The sequence below is a fragment of the Chelonoidis abingdonii genome, chromosome 9, assembly GCF_003597395.2.
Source record: "Chelonoidis abingdonii isolate Lonesome George chromosome 9, CheloAbing_2.0, whole genome shotgun sequence".
Classification (NCBI taxonomy): Eukaryota; Metazoa; Chordata; order Testudines; family Testudinidae; genus Chelonoidis; species Chelonoidis abingdonii.
The window spans coordinates 86,603,954-86,617,643 of NC_133777.1; the positions used below are offsets into that span (position 1 = coordinate 86,603,954).

The window sequence follows — 13,690 nt, forward strand, 5'->3', positions numbered from 1 at the left end:
TCTACTTTTCAAACCTTTTATTTTACAGGTACAAGTATTTGTATATTACTTGTATTGTTTTTAATGTGTATAATGTTTCCCGATTTCAATTAAGAGCAATAGTTCCAGACCAACGATAAACTCGAATTGGCACAACCACCTGCTACGGGTGTATGTTCGTCGCAAAATGGGAGAGCGGATATCTCTCTCGTGCGTGGTGACCTCGTGATGCGTGCGCAGTGTGCTTGTATTGGTTGTAACAGGCCTGGGGAGACTTCGCTTCCCTTTTCAGCCGTTTGTGCATTGTGATTCTGCGCGTGTGTTTTAGAGAATGAGCCCGAGCTGCTTAGGATGTTGCTGATGATGGTTGCCAGCACATCCGTCTGGCAGTTGATCTATTCCTTATGCTCCAAAGATGACAGTGAGAGCTCAGATGATGAAATAGATGCTGCTGAATCGCTGCTGACACTAAATTGCTTGTCCGTAACGGACAGTGCTCTGCAGCGTGGAACGCCACCTTTGGGCTCGGGAAACAAGTACTGAGTGGTGGGATCACATCGCCTGCAAGTCTGGATGACGAGCAGCTGCTGCAGAACTTTAGGATGCGAAAAGCCACGTTCCTGGGACTGTGTGCTGAGCTGCACCAACCCTGGCGCGCACGACACGAGACTGAGAAGTGCTGCCTGTCAGTGGCGAAGCGGGTGGCTATTGCAGTTGGAAGCTGGCAACTCCAGACAGCTAACCGATATCGGATCTGCAAACCAGTTTGGAGTGGGAAAGTCGACACCGTTGGAATAGTGGTGATGCAAGGTTTGCAGGGCCATTATCGCATCCTGTTCAGACGAAACGTGACTCTGTGGGATGTGCAGGACATTGTTGGCATGGCTTTGCCCAAATTGGGTTTCCCTAACTGGGAGGGCAATAGATGGGACGCATATTCCTATTTGCACACACCCACCTGACATCCGAGTACATTAATCGGAAGGGGTATTTCTCAATGGGTTCTCCAGCGCTTGTGGATCTCCGTGGGCGTTTCACTGACATTTACACAGTGGCCGGAAAGGTGCATGTGCACGCATCTTTCGGAACAGATGGCCTGTTCAGGAAGCTGCAGGCAGGGACTTTTTTCCCAGACCGTAAGATCACAGTGGGGATCGTCGAAATGCCCATTGTGATCCTTGGAGACCCCGCTTACCCGTTAATGCCTTGGCTCATGAAACCGTATACAGGGAAGCTTGACATGAGCAAGGAGCCGGTTCAACTACAGGCTGAGCCGGTGCAGAATGACCGTGGAGTGCTTTTTGGCCGTTTAAGGGGAGATGGAGAAGTCTCTACGGGAGCTCGACGTGGGGAAAGCAGCATCCAGCGATTATAACCGGTGCTGATCTCCTAATATTTGTGAAGGGAAGGGTGAAACCTTCATTGACGAATGGGCTCCGAGGTTAACGCCTGGAGGCTGAATTTGACAGCCAGAGAGCAGGGCGACTAGAGAGGCCCAGCACAGTGCTTCAAGGATAGGGATGCCTTAAAGGAGCACTTTGAGGCTGAAAGCCAACAGTAATGTGGGTGCCTTCCACTGCCAGGTGAGCATTGCTCCCAGCGTTACCTGCAGTGGTTTTCATTGAATTTGCAGTTCCTATTTTTTACTTGTGTAAGATGTTACACGTTTGTAATAAACAGTTATAAAACAAGAAATCTTATTAAAAAACAGTACATACAACAGGAAGGGGGGGTACGTGAGGAGCATTCCACTCAGTTTGATATGTTCTTCCTTGAGGGCTATGCACTGCCTGCTGCACTGAGGATTAAATGCCTGCATGCGTGATGGGTTAGTGCATTGGGTAAGGGTCGCAGTTATACATGGATGTGAGGTAACGTGATTGGTGTTGGGGCAGTTTGCGTTGCGTGGTAAGCACAGATGCGGAAAGGGGTGTTTTGAGGAAAACAGTGGGGCACAATGTGCTGAGTTTTTGGGATGGGGTGAGGCAGCTCACGGTAGTGCTCTGCCTTTGCATGGTCTACCATTTGACTGCATGAGGTCTGTGTGGCGTTCCATGAGCTTAGCAGCCGATCTGTGTTCTCTTGCTGCCTGATCTTCGTTAATGCTACGTTTTTCCCGCCAATGCTGTAACTTTTTCTGTTCTGCGGAAACTATATCTGACTGCTTTCACAAGTGTTCTTTCGATTTCCTAGGCTTCTTTCTTAAGGTTCATAGCGCCTTTCAGAACTGATCTGTTGCTCCAGATGTAGTCAAGGTCACTAAAAAAAAAAAGAGTTTAAATGTTAATACAGAGGAAGCTTTGTTTTAAGAGTATTTGTACCATTCATTTCAGACAGTGTGAAAATACCACATCCTCTGGACACTGCAGCGAGAATGCTGAGTAAGCTTGATCCGGATGGTCTGATGGTTTCTACGGCATCATCAAGCCACCAGTTAAGTGAAAGCGGGGGTTCAGGATGCTGACACGATGGGTCTGATGTGGTAGGATCTAGGCTAATTGGAAAACATGCTAGCACGGGCAGGAGTTGTGAGCTCACAGGCGGTGGGAGCGGTAGTTTATGAGGCGCCTTTCTTTTTTCCTGTTAGCATGGGGTTTATGCAAAGATCAGTACAGGGAAATCAGAGAAGGGCATCTGCACAAACATTGTTTGCTCAAAGGGGGGCAGGTGTGGGGTTCTTCAGGGTGCTCTCTCTTTCCCTGTTAGCCATGGGGGTTTATTTGCAAAGGATCAGGTACAGGAAAAATCAGAGAAAGCATCCTTGCACAACGGGCTCAAAGGGCAGAGGTGGGGTTTTTCAGGAGCTGCACTTCTCTCTCTTTCCCTGTTAGCCATGGGATTTATGCAAAGATCATGGTGCAGGAAATTAGCACTTAACTGTATCCTGCATTTTTCAACGAATTGTACCTTCCAGATGATCTCGCTGCATCAGGGTCATTCTGCGAGGAGGGTGAGACCTTCTACAGCTATATGTGGATTGCCTGGCCCTACGCAGCTCCCTGTGTGTAGCCATGATCCCCCCACCCCTCAGGGGCACAATGGCGCGGACGTGTTAGTCTGGCATGGACAAGGAACACAGTTTTCTCTTCCCCACTAATTGTTGAAGCGCGATTGCACCGCTCTGCTGAAACTTTTGAAGGTATTTACAGAGGCAGATTACCACGACGTGTGATCCAAATCATGGGCTATTCCCATAGGCATAAGCCCCCCTGCTCCCAAAAATTTGCATCTTTGTATAAAATCTTCTACTGGAACGAGCTCCTTCTGATCCTCCTCAATAGTAGCACCCAGCGACTGGCTTGCTTCTTCCTGGGTAGAAAAACAGCTCCTGGCTGCAGTCTGCAGGGACTCACCCTCTGTGTCCCTTCACCCTGGTCTCCAGGCTGTTGACTGTCCGATACTGAAGTCTAGGATTGGCAGTGGGTTACATCCCAGTACGCATCCAGTCCTTGTAAATACCGGCAGTAGTGGGACCAGCACCAGGCGACGTTTCCACATCACGGGCTTGCGTGCTAGGCACTCCTCAATCTCTTCACTTTAACCCTAAGCTGAACGCAGTCGTCGGGTCATAGCCCTTGTCTTGCATTGACTGTGAGTATCGGCACTGAATATCATAAATTCTGCGGCTGATCGAGCTGGGACTGAAACTGTCTCTTCTCCCCAAACACTGATTAGATCTGCAGCTCGGCACTTGCTCCATTGCTGGGGGAACGTTTGGGCATGAGGCATTGTTGCTGATGATTGATTTGATTGATTTGCACTCACGCCTCGCTGAGCAACAGGAAGAGGATTTTTAAATTCCCGGGTGCATTTAAAGGACGGATCAACCGTGAGCCAGTGCAGTTGGAAGTTGCTTAAGTGGTGACCAGAGAGGCTTGAAAGGATGCTGGGATAGCCTAATACCCTGGGGCCAATAAAACGGCTGGTGAGTGCCATACCTGATGGACGCAGCGCTGCATTCACCAGCGCTGGTCTCGCTACACCGGAAGCAGACCCAGGTGTACAGCCAGCGCTGCAAACAGGGAGTTGCAGCGCTGGCTGAGCTTTTAAGTGTAGACACCTGCTAAGTTGCAGCGCTGTAACCCCCTCACCAGCGCTGCAACTTGCAAGTGTAGACAAGGCCTGAGACTCAGTGGTGCCCCAGACTTTCAGGTGTCCTACCCAGCTGCCTATGCCTAAGGACGGCCCTGAGCGTCCCCAACCACTTACCGTCCTAGGCAACCACCTAGTTTCTCTAGTGGTTGCACTGGCCCTGCCTTCAGCCCCTATCCTAACACTGCTTCCAGCTGCTCGACCCTCCCCCACCAGTCAATTTTCATCCTCTCCTCAGATCCTGGCCATCCCCCTCCTCTGATTTGTCTCCTTTGCCTCCTATTAATTTCTGCGAAAAGCAGCCCACCGACTCTTACCACTAACAAGGGCAGGGTGAAGGGCAGTGGCTTCAGCAGATGTTACTGAGCATGCTCAGTTTGTGTGACCATGCCACAAACCCCCGTGCTCCCCTGGCCAAACACCGGTGTCTCAATCCACCGGGATAACTGTTACCCAGGTGCCCCTCCTCGTGCTGGGGTTTTACCCTCTGGCAGCGCCTCATCCCTGGGCTTAACTCCATCGCTGCTTCACCCTCCTCAGTCAATTTTCGTCCCCTGGCCTCCCCCTCCTTCGATCTGCCCCCTTTCAGCCCCTGTGAAAGGCAGCCCGCGGACTCTTACCGCTAACGAGGGCAGGGTGAAGGGCAGTGGCTTCAGAAGACGTTACTGAGCATGCTCAGTTGTGGGCGCATGCTCAGCACACTCTAAGTAGCCCGTTGCTACAGGGAGCAGTTTCCTGTACGACAGCTGGCCCGGGGCTTGCGGGAGGCAGGGCCAAGCCGCTCTCCAGAAGCACGCACCGCGGGCGGCCTCGCCTCTCTTCCTCCGCAGCCGCCCCGGGGCTGTGCCCGTCCAGCCCGCAGCTCCTGCCGGCCGACGCCTGGTTCGGTCTCTGCCTGTGGAGCCGGAGGGGGCGGGGAGGAAGCGCTGTGTTGCTGTGGTAACCACGCAGCCGTGCGTGGGGCGGGACGTGCTGCGGCGGCGGCGGCTCCCATCAGCGAGGCTGAGGCATGAGCAGCCGCGGGAAGCAGGCAAGGGGGGGGGAGCGCGGCCCTACTTGGGGGGCTGCGGGGCGGGGCCTGGGGTGACCAGACGTCCCGATACCGCTGGGGCCACCCCGCTCTTCGGGCGTTGTTTGATATAGGAGGCTGCTGCCCCTCCGGATCCGTCACACTTGCTGTCTGGTCACCCTCCCGGGTGTGGGGTGAGCCGGGGTGAGGGACCGCCGGTTGCGGGCCCAAACCCGCGGCTTAGTCCTGCTAACCTTGCAGTTCCCGGGGGCAGGATGGCGCACAGGCTCTGGGGAGGTGGGAGGCGTCAGCTGGGACGGGGTGGGATGTGCCGTGCGTGCAGGGAGTGTGATGCAGGATGGGAGGTGTGGGATTGGGCACCTTCATGTGCTAGTGGCCATCTCCTGTATCTGCCTAGCACCAGAGGGAGTCAGAATAACTTGCACAGTACCTGCAGCAAGTTCCAGCTGCACTGACCCCTTTGTCTTCTCGCTTTAGGGCAGTGGATGGACCCCAGCCAGAGCCAGCTAGATTTAGGCTTCTCTCAGCAGGACACTCCCTGCTTGATAGTTGAGGACTCCCAGCCAGAGAGTGCAGTGATAGAGGAGGACACTGCTTATGGCTGCCTCAGCCTGCTAGCTCTACCTCTTCCCAACGGCCAGAGCCCAGTACTGGTGAGTGAAAGTTCCTTTGAGGGAGATAGGAAGGAAATGAAATACAAGTTTCTATGTATATGTGTATTGATATGTAGTTTGCTTGGGCTGTCTGGGAGAAGTAAACACAATTTAGGCTGACTTCTCTCCAGGTGCCTAATGAAGAACTGGAGATGCAGAGATCGGGTTCATGTGTTTTACAGGAGATAATGACCAGCCCTCAGGGTAGCAAACTGGCTGCTGGTGGAGGAGGAGAAGACAGAGTCCTTGAGGAAAAGCTGCTCACAGGTGAGGGACCACAAGTAACTTTATTTATCTCTGAGAAGTTAACATTCTCTGGTTGCAGGAGAATGAGTTTTAGAGCAGTGCTTGTGTTGATGAGACATTTGGGGTTTGCTGGCTTTGGAGAGCATGGTACCAGGGCTTTGGGAATCATTGTGAAGAGCTGAGTATCAAGGCATGTGACCATGGAAGGGGTGAGTGGGCTAAGCAAGTATAACAGTGAGCTGCTGTTAGAGCGCTGCTGACTTCCTCCTTGTCTGTCCATGTAGTCAGAAGTTTGCCTCTCTTCCATTCTAATGGCCTGTTATGTTTTCAGAGCCCATGGACAGTTCTACTCATCTGGACATGACTGGTTCACTCAGCCAAGTTATTGATCGATTGCCTCAGCCTCCCAAGAACAACAGGTGGATAGAATATTCCTTGCCCCCACCTCCATCTCTATTTCTGTTTGTCTTAGAGGGATTATTTTAGTGACGTTCCCCCTTATGTGGTGGCATAGGTTGGAATGCCAGTGCCGCTGGGGTTAACTGATGTGTAACAGTACAATAGTGAGTCAATTCAGAATGCAGAAGAAAATCATATTTGTGAAATTTAGCACATTTCCTGGAAATCTGTGAGCTCCTCTGGGATGGTTCAGATGTACTGAGGAACAGCGCTGAATTCAGGGGACAGCCATTTCTTATTTTTGTGATGCTGAGAGACCCATGTGTGAACAAAAATAAACTTAAAACAGCCTGGAAAAAAAAAAAATCTCTTCTCTCTACTGCAGGGTTCCTGGGATGGTAGCAGCTGCTGCTGAGGGGGGAGGTGAAGATGCCTCACACTGTGCTACCCCCTTGCTGGGTGCTGAAGGTAATTCTGCTCTAGACTCTTCAGTGACTTCCTCAGAGCATTAAAATCTGCTTGGAGCTCCATTAGCATGTGTGTGCATTTACATAATTTTCCCCTTCAGCAGGTTCACTGTTTCCTGTCAGATTAAGATAATATGAAGCACCTGTTACGAAATCAACAATTCACTTAGAGCTCATCCCCAAGTACTTTGGGGTTTAGAAATCAATACTAATTGTGTGCCCTGTGTCTGAAAACCACCAGTTTCTGCCCACCCATACAACCTCTCAAATGTCAGTGGAGTAGTTCTTATCCTTGCACTGGCTAAGGTCTTCAGGACAGGAAGGGGCTTAGGAGAGCATGGAAGTAGCTAGATCATTAGAATATAGTTGTTTTTTTCTAAAAGTTTGTTATGCTAGCAATAAAGGATACTTGATGTGATAGTTGTCATTAAATGTTAGCGTTTACTGGAAAGTGCTACACTTGGAGACTGAATTACCACAATTATTTCCTGGGATACAGTACATTACCTGATAACATTGTTTGGTAACTTGTTGGGAAATGATGGCTTTTTAATGTCAATCTTGTACCTATTATATTATTGATTTATTTTAATTATTAAAGAGGGGCTGTGCAGCTTTTGTAGACTGAGAGCAGCTGAGTTTTTCTGTCTCCCTGGTTAGTAGCTCAGAGTTATAATAGGCACTTTCATGTGTCCTCTGTCCAGGAAGGTCTCTATGAGCTAGCTAACTTTGTTTCAGTGTACAATGGGGGTCAATTCTAATGGCAATTTGTACATAAATTATTTTTTTCTTTATGGCTGTTCGGTGCTAGATTCTGGCACATCACAGTTGGGTTTTGGAGCTCTGGAACTCTCACAAAGCCAGGATGTCGAGGGAGACTCAACATTGAGTGAAGAGGGCAGAGGGCACCAGCTTCAGCCAGCAGGCACTCTCCCTACCTGCTGTAATCCCAAGAGGAATGACCATAATGAGGGTATGTAAATAGTCATGTTCATAGAGACCTTTTCCTTAGATAGTAAATTTCTCTCTGCAGCCTTTTGAGTTGTAGGTGGCATGTTTCCTCTGATAGGAAATGCAAGAGTAGGAAGGATATTAAAGCTGCCCAAAGCTTGAGAAGAGGAATTCTGCCTTCCTGTTTCCTTTGGGCTTCTTCCTTCACTGTTGTGTTGTTGCCCCTGTGTCAACATATGTGTCTTTCTATGAGTACCTCTTTTCTTAGCTAGCCTCTAACAATCCAGAAAATCTGACACTGAATCTATTTTTTGCTACAGACCTCAGAATCCCTTTCTTGCTTTCTCTATCAGTGGACCTTCTCAACAGAACCCTGTAGTGAATTTACAATCTAGAGCTGTGTAATGTGAAGTGCCAAAGACGCTCATTGATACATGTCAGCACAGGTTATTTAAATTGAGTAACAAATGTTTTCTGTGTCTCCTGCTAGATCTGCACATAGTTAGGAGTGAAGCTCTGTCCACTGGAGAAAGTTACACTGGTGCACAGTGCCAGCAGGAGAAGTCTGGAAGGTAAAACTGCCCACTCTGTTGGTACCTTGAGTGGAGGCATGCAGGAGGAAGGCTGAGAAAACAGCAAGTATTACTGCTTGTAACAAGGTGCTGCAGGACCCTCTTGGCTCCTGCCCCTGTTGAGCTGCTAAAGACCAAGAGACCCTCTATTCAGTAACCACCCGTGCAGTTTATTTACAGGCTGGGGTCCCACCACCTTTTCACCATCTAAGTAGCCCTTGGTCTGCAGGCAGAAGGAAGGGGAGAGCTACCTCCCTGCTTCCACTACCTGCCTTTTCCCTTTCTTCCTGCCCCCTTGCTTTTATACAGCCCCACCCTAATTAGGCAGCAGCTGTCTGTTTCCCAAATTAGGGCTAGATGGTCTAAACAGCTCCAATTCACCTCCCTTAATTGGAGCTGGAGTGACAGGGCTGGCTTAGCAGTTCCTGCTCAGTGCCCTGTCACACTGTCTGAGAACTTCCTACACTGGGGTCTCTTCCCCACCATCACAGAAATGGTAGACAGTTTCTGCCTCATTCCTGCCCTCCAGAGTTGACCCACCTGCAAAATTCTGCAAAGCCACACTCCATGTCCAGGCAGTCCCCCTCTTCAGGTTCTGGTCGCCTGCACTGCCAGCAGACGAGTGGCCTGGTCCCAGTGGGATCTTCCCAGTTGGTCTCCTGTTTTTTCCCTGGACTCTTCCTGGTCGGGGATTCCCTGGATTTTCTCCTGGTTTCTCCTTCCTTATATGGACGTCCCTCGTTCCTGGAGAAGTCTGCCTCCATACTCTTCCGGTAGCTTTACCGCTGCCTCTACTGTATTGGTTGGTGCTGTCTCACCCATACCCTTATGTTCTTGGGGAGACCCGAAACAAACTGTTCCAGGATGAGCTTGTCCATGAGCTCATTCGCTGTCTGGGGTCAGGTCTCAGCCACCTGGTGGCTCAATCCATTAACTTCTGGTCAAATGCCCAGGGCTGCAAACACTGTCCACCTCACTGCCTGGAGTCTCTGGCGATCCTTTTTGGTCAACGGCCCCACGTAGTATAGGACAGCTGCCTTTACTATGATCTAGCTCCTGGCCTGTTCCTCATTCAGGGCCATATAGGCCATTTGGGCTTTGCGAGCCAGGTAGGGAACCAGCTGCAGGGCCCAGGTTGCCCTATCCCATCCTGCTCCCATGGCTATCTACTGAAAAGTGCCTAGGAAGGTGCCCTCATGCTATCCCCAGCCGTGGGACTCACCATCTTCTGGAGAAGCTGCTGTTGTATGCTGGCCTGCTCGCGTATAAAGTCCTGAAGGCTCTTCTACTGCTTGGCTTGCCAGTTGAGCAGGACTTGCCTCTCCAGCTGGTGAGACTACTGAAAGGATTGCATAGCCTTTTGCACCTCTTCTTGCTGCTTTACCAGCCACTGCAGGATCTCCTCCATCTCTGGGCTGCCAAACTCTTGCTCGGGCACAGGATATCCGGGACAAGCCCCCACATGTAACAAGGTGCTTCAGGGTCCTCTTGGCTCCTGCCCCTGTTAAGCTGATAAAGTTACTTGGAGACCCTGGGTTCAGTAACCACTGATACAGTTTATTTACAGATTGTTCTCCCACCACCTTTTTACGATACAAGTAGCCCCTTACCATGTGGGGGTGGGGACGCTACCTCCTTGCTGCTTCTTCCTACACTCTTACCCTCCCCTGAGGCTTTTATACAGCCCCAGCCTAATTAGGCAGCAGCTGTCTCTGCTTCCCCAATTAGGGCCAGGTGGTCTAACCAGCTCCAAGTCATCTCCCTTAATTGGAGCTGGAGTGACAGAGGGCTGGCTCAGCAGCTCCTGCTCAGTGCCCTGTCACACTGCCTCAGAACTTCCTACAGTGTAAGTTGCTGAAGGGAATGGCCCAGTAATGATGACTGAGGAGAGCTCCCATCCTTTCCTGGCTGGGAAGGGGGTGGGGTGGAAATAGTGAAGGAACATTCAAGGAAATATGATTTTTTAATGTTGCAATGCAATAGGCTAGAAGAAAATGCTCGTGTTTCATTTTTAACTTTAGAAAGCAACACATTTAATAAAGGACATTTTGAAACCCATGTCACTGTCCCTGTTTTCAGGGAATGGGCTGTAGTCTCTCGGGTATCTGTTGATGATACTCTGTTGGGTATTGGAGAGTTTCACTGTTGGATGTTTTATAATTAAGCTGTTTAACCAAAAAAGTTGTTTTTATTAACTCTTAATTATAAAACTTACAATGGTGAAACTCTCCAATTTTACTGTTAACTGGCAAAGCATATTCTTTAGGTTCCATTTGCATTGTCCAATTTTTATGATTCATAGATTCTAGGACTGGAAGGGACCTCGAGAGGTCATCGAGTCCAGTCCCCTACCGTGCCGGCTTTCTGTTCAATATGTAATAGGGCTGTCAAGTGATTAAACAAACTAATCGTGTGATTAAAAAGATTAATAAATTAATTGATTAAACAATAATAGAATACCATTTATATAAATATTTTTGGATGTTTCCACATTTTTAAATATATTGATTTCAATTACAAAGCAGAATACAAAGTGTACAGTGCTCACTTTATTTTTTATTATAAATATTTGCACTGTAAAAATAAAAGAAATAGTATTTTTCAATTCACGTAATACAAGTACCCTAGTGCAATCTCTTTATTATGAAAGCGCAACTTACAAATGTAGATTTTTTTTTTTATTTTTTTATTTATTTTTTTTTTGTTACATAACTGGTTTTTTTTTTTTTGAGTGCAATGTAAAACTTTAGAGCCTACAAGTCCACTCAGTCCTACTACTTGTTTTTCTGAGTGATTGGCTGAACAAGATGCACTTAAGATTCGTATGTCCCTTCATGCTTCAACCACCATTCCAGAGGAAGTGTCCATCCTGATGACGGATTCTGTTCAATAACAATCCAAAGCATGTTCAGTTTTATCATCTGAATCAGATGTCACCAGCAGAAGGTTGATTTTCTTTTTTGGTGGTTCGGGTTCTGTAGAGTCTGCACTGAAGTGTTTCCCTTTTAAGACTTTTGAAAGCATGCGCCACACCCCGTCCCTCTCAGATTTTTGGAAGGCACTTCAGATTCTTAAATCTTGCGTCAAGTGCTGTAGCTGTCTTTAGAAATCTCACATTGGTACCTTCTTTGAGTTTTGTCAAATCTGTAGTGAAAGTGCTCTTAAAACAAAAATGGTCAGTCATCATCCGAGACTGCTATAACATGAAATATATGGCAGAATGCAGCTAAACACAGAGTAGGAGACATAATTCTCTCCCAAGGAGTTCAGTCACAATATTTTTAACAAGTGTCATCAGCATGTCCTCTGGAATGGTGGTCACTTTGTATTGGTGTGGTGTAATGGTGGTGTACGCTTTGTATTCTGTGTTGTAATTGATATCAATATTTTAGAAAATTGTAAAAAAAAAAAAATCAAAATATTTAATAAATTTCAACTGGTACTCTGTTTAACAGCACGATTAAAACTGATTAATCGCGATTAATTTTTTTAAGTTAATTGCATAAGCTAACTGCAATTAGTCAACAGCCCTAATAAGTAACGTTTTAAAATTCTATTTAAAACCTGTTTTTCCAACTTTGTAATGAGCTGAAATCAGAACCTTGAGTTTACCTTTTATTATAAAGTGTTTAACTCAGCTTTAAATTCTACTTACTCCCACCCCATAGTAGCGCTGGGCAGGTGTATTTTGACATGGGTAAAAATATTGTATTTGTTCCTGCCATCATTGTGGTGAGGACAAGTGAGTAGATTTTTGTACCTGAGCTGGTAAATATTCATGATAGTTCTGCAATACTACTATAAACTGAATTTCCCAGGTCAGAGGTTATGTCTAGCTCTCCCAGAATTCTACAACAACACAAAGAGATCAGCAGGATACAAATGTCTGTCTGCGATGTGCTTGAAAGTGAGTTGCCCGCTGAGAAGAGACCTGATCCTTGTCTGCAGGAGTCAGAGATTTTGTCAACTCAGGAAGATATGTTTTCCCAGAGCCACACAACAGGTAAAAACAGACAAACTAATGCCAAAGTATCCATCCCAAGGGAGCAGTCGTTCTGTTTTTCAGCTGGGGGCTGTGCATCTGTCACAGGATAACTGACCTCTTAAAGAGGAAGTGGGGTCCAGCGCAACTGGACTGACTATCTGTTGCCCAACTGGACTTGAGGGAAGGCTCCTGGGGCTTATAAGGATGGTTATCTGCAGCTGCCTGCAGACACTGTAGGAGTAAGAAAGCTCTTGTGAGGCCCTGAGTCAGCAGGGGGAAGTCATCAGAGGGGAAGTCTGGTGGAGAATGCCAAATTCTAGGCATGAGGTGCTGGGAGAGCAAGAAGACAGTCCTCCAGTAGGAAGGGCTATGCCCAGCTTGGATTTGGGGCAAAAATATTGAACTGTAACAAGACAACAGATCCTCAGAGGAGGGGGTGGACCTAGCTGAAATTGAGATGAAGACTTTGTAGGTTTAACTTCTGTTTTGAAAGACTTTATGCAGGATTTAAACTGGATCCCAGATGGCAAAATGTTTAAGTATCTCAACTGTGTGGACTTTTTAAGGGATATTATTGCACAGATGTGACCTTTGACAGCATCTTACAGGGAAGCAGGTTACAGCTGGCAGAATGCTTTGGGTGTGTTTGAATAAACTAATGTTTCTGTTCATGTGAAAGTACAGTACTTTGGAAAGCAAAACACAGCCTTCTCCTGTGTGAAGAGTGTTCTGAGGTGAATCATAATGCCATTAGAATGGGTTGTTGGACCATTCCTCCCTTTTCCCTGTCTCTTCCTGCCCCTCCAAAAATAAAAAGCACGGCAGTAAAACTGCTAATCCTTTTATGTGACACTAGAAAAAGCATGGGCACATATTTTAAGCTTTGTCCATGTTGGGGAAAGTTACCCCAAAAATTCCTATTAGTTTAACTGAACTGGTATTATAATTGGTAGAAGTGCTAGTGTAAAGGCTCCAGCAATCAGAATTATCTTTACCATATTTCAATTGAACTTGCATTTCAGTAAGTTTAGCAATACTTGGCTGTATGAACGGGGTTTATAGAGGAGGAGTAGGGAGGTTGTCTACATATAGCACTGGTGAGACCACTGCTGGAATATTGTCCCCTTCTTCTATCCACATGACAAAAGGATATTGAAAAATTGGAGAGGTTTCAGAAAAGAGTCACAAAAATGAATTGACGTCTGTAAAACATGCTTTACCATGAGAGACTTAAGACATTCTACTTAGCTTGTTGAAAGGAAGGTTAAAAAGGTGACTTGATCATGGTTTAAAGGCCTGGTTAAAACAAAATTGCA

The 13,690-nt window shown here is 47.5% G+C and overlaps 1 protein-coding gene across 7 annotated transcripts in view; it reads left to right on the forward strand.

The window, feature by feature from the left end:
• Positions 1 to 5,032: 5,032 nt before the first annotated feature.
• TP53BP1 (tumor protein p53 binding protein 1) overlaps positions 5,033 to 13,690 on the forward strand; it is a 71,085-nt gene continuing 62,427 nt past the window's right edge. For 2 of the 7 annotated variants that reach the window (XM_032768653.2, XM_032768654.2), the window contains exons 1-7: positions 5,290 to 5,754; positions 5,886 to 6,021; positions 6,332 to 6,419; positions 6,785 to 6,867; positions 7,678 to 7,839; positions 8,308 to 8,389; positions 12,208 to 12,392. In XM_032768653.2, the coding sequence (XP_032624544.1) occupies positions 5,587 to 5,754; positions 5,886 to 6,021; positions 6,332 to 6,419; positions 6,785 to 6,867; positions 7,678 to 7,839; positions 8,308 to 8,389; positions 12,208 to 12,392 (904 nt within the window). In that variant the 5' untranslated portion in view covers positions 5,290 to 5,586. The other 5 variants (XM_075069779.1, XM_032768650.2, XR_012656588.1 and 2 more) reach the window with 5 other exon arrangements.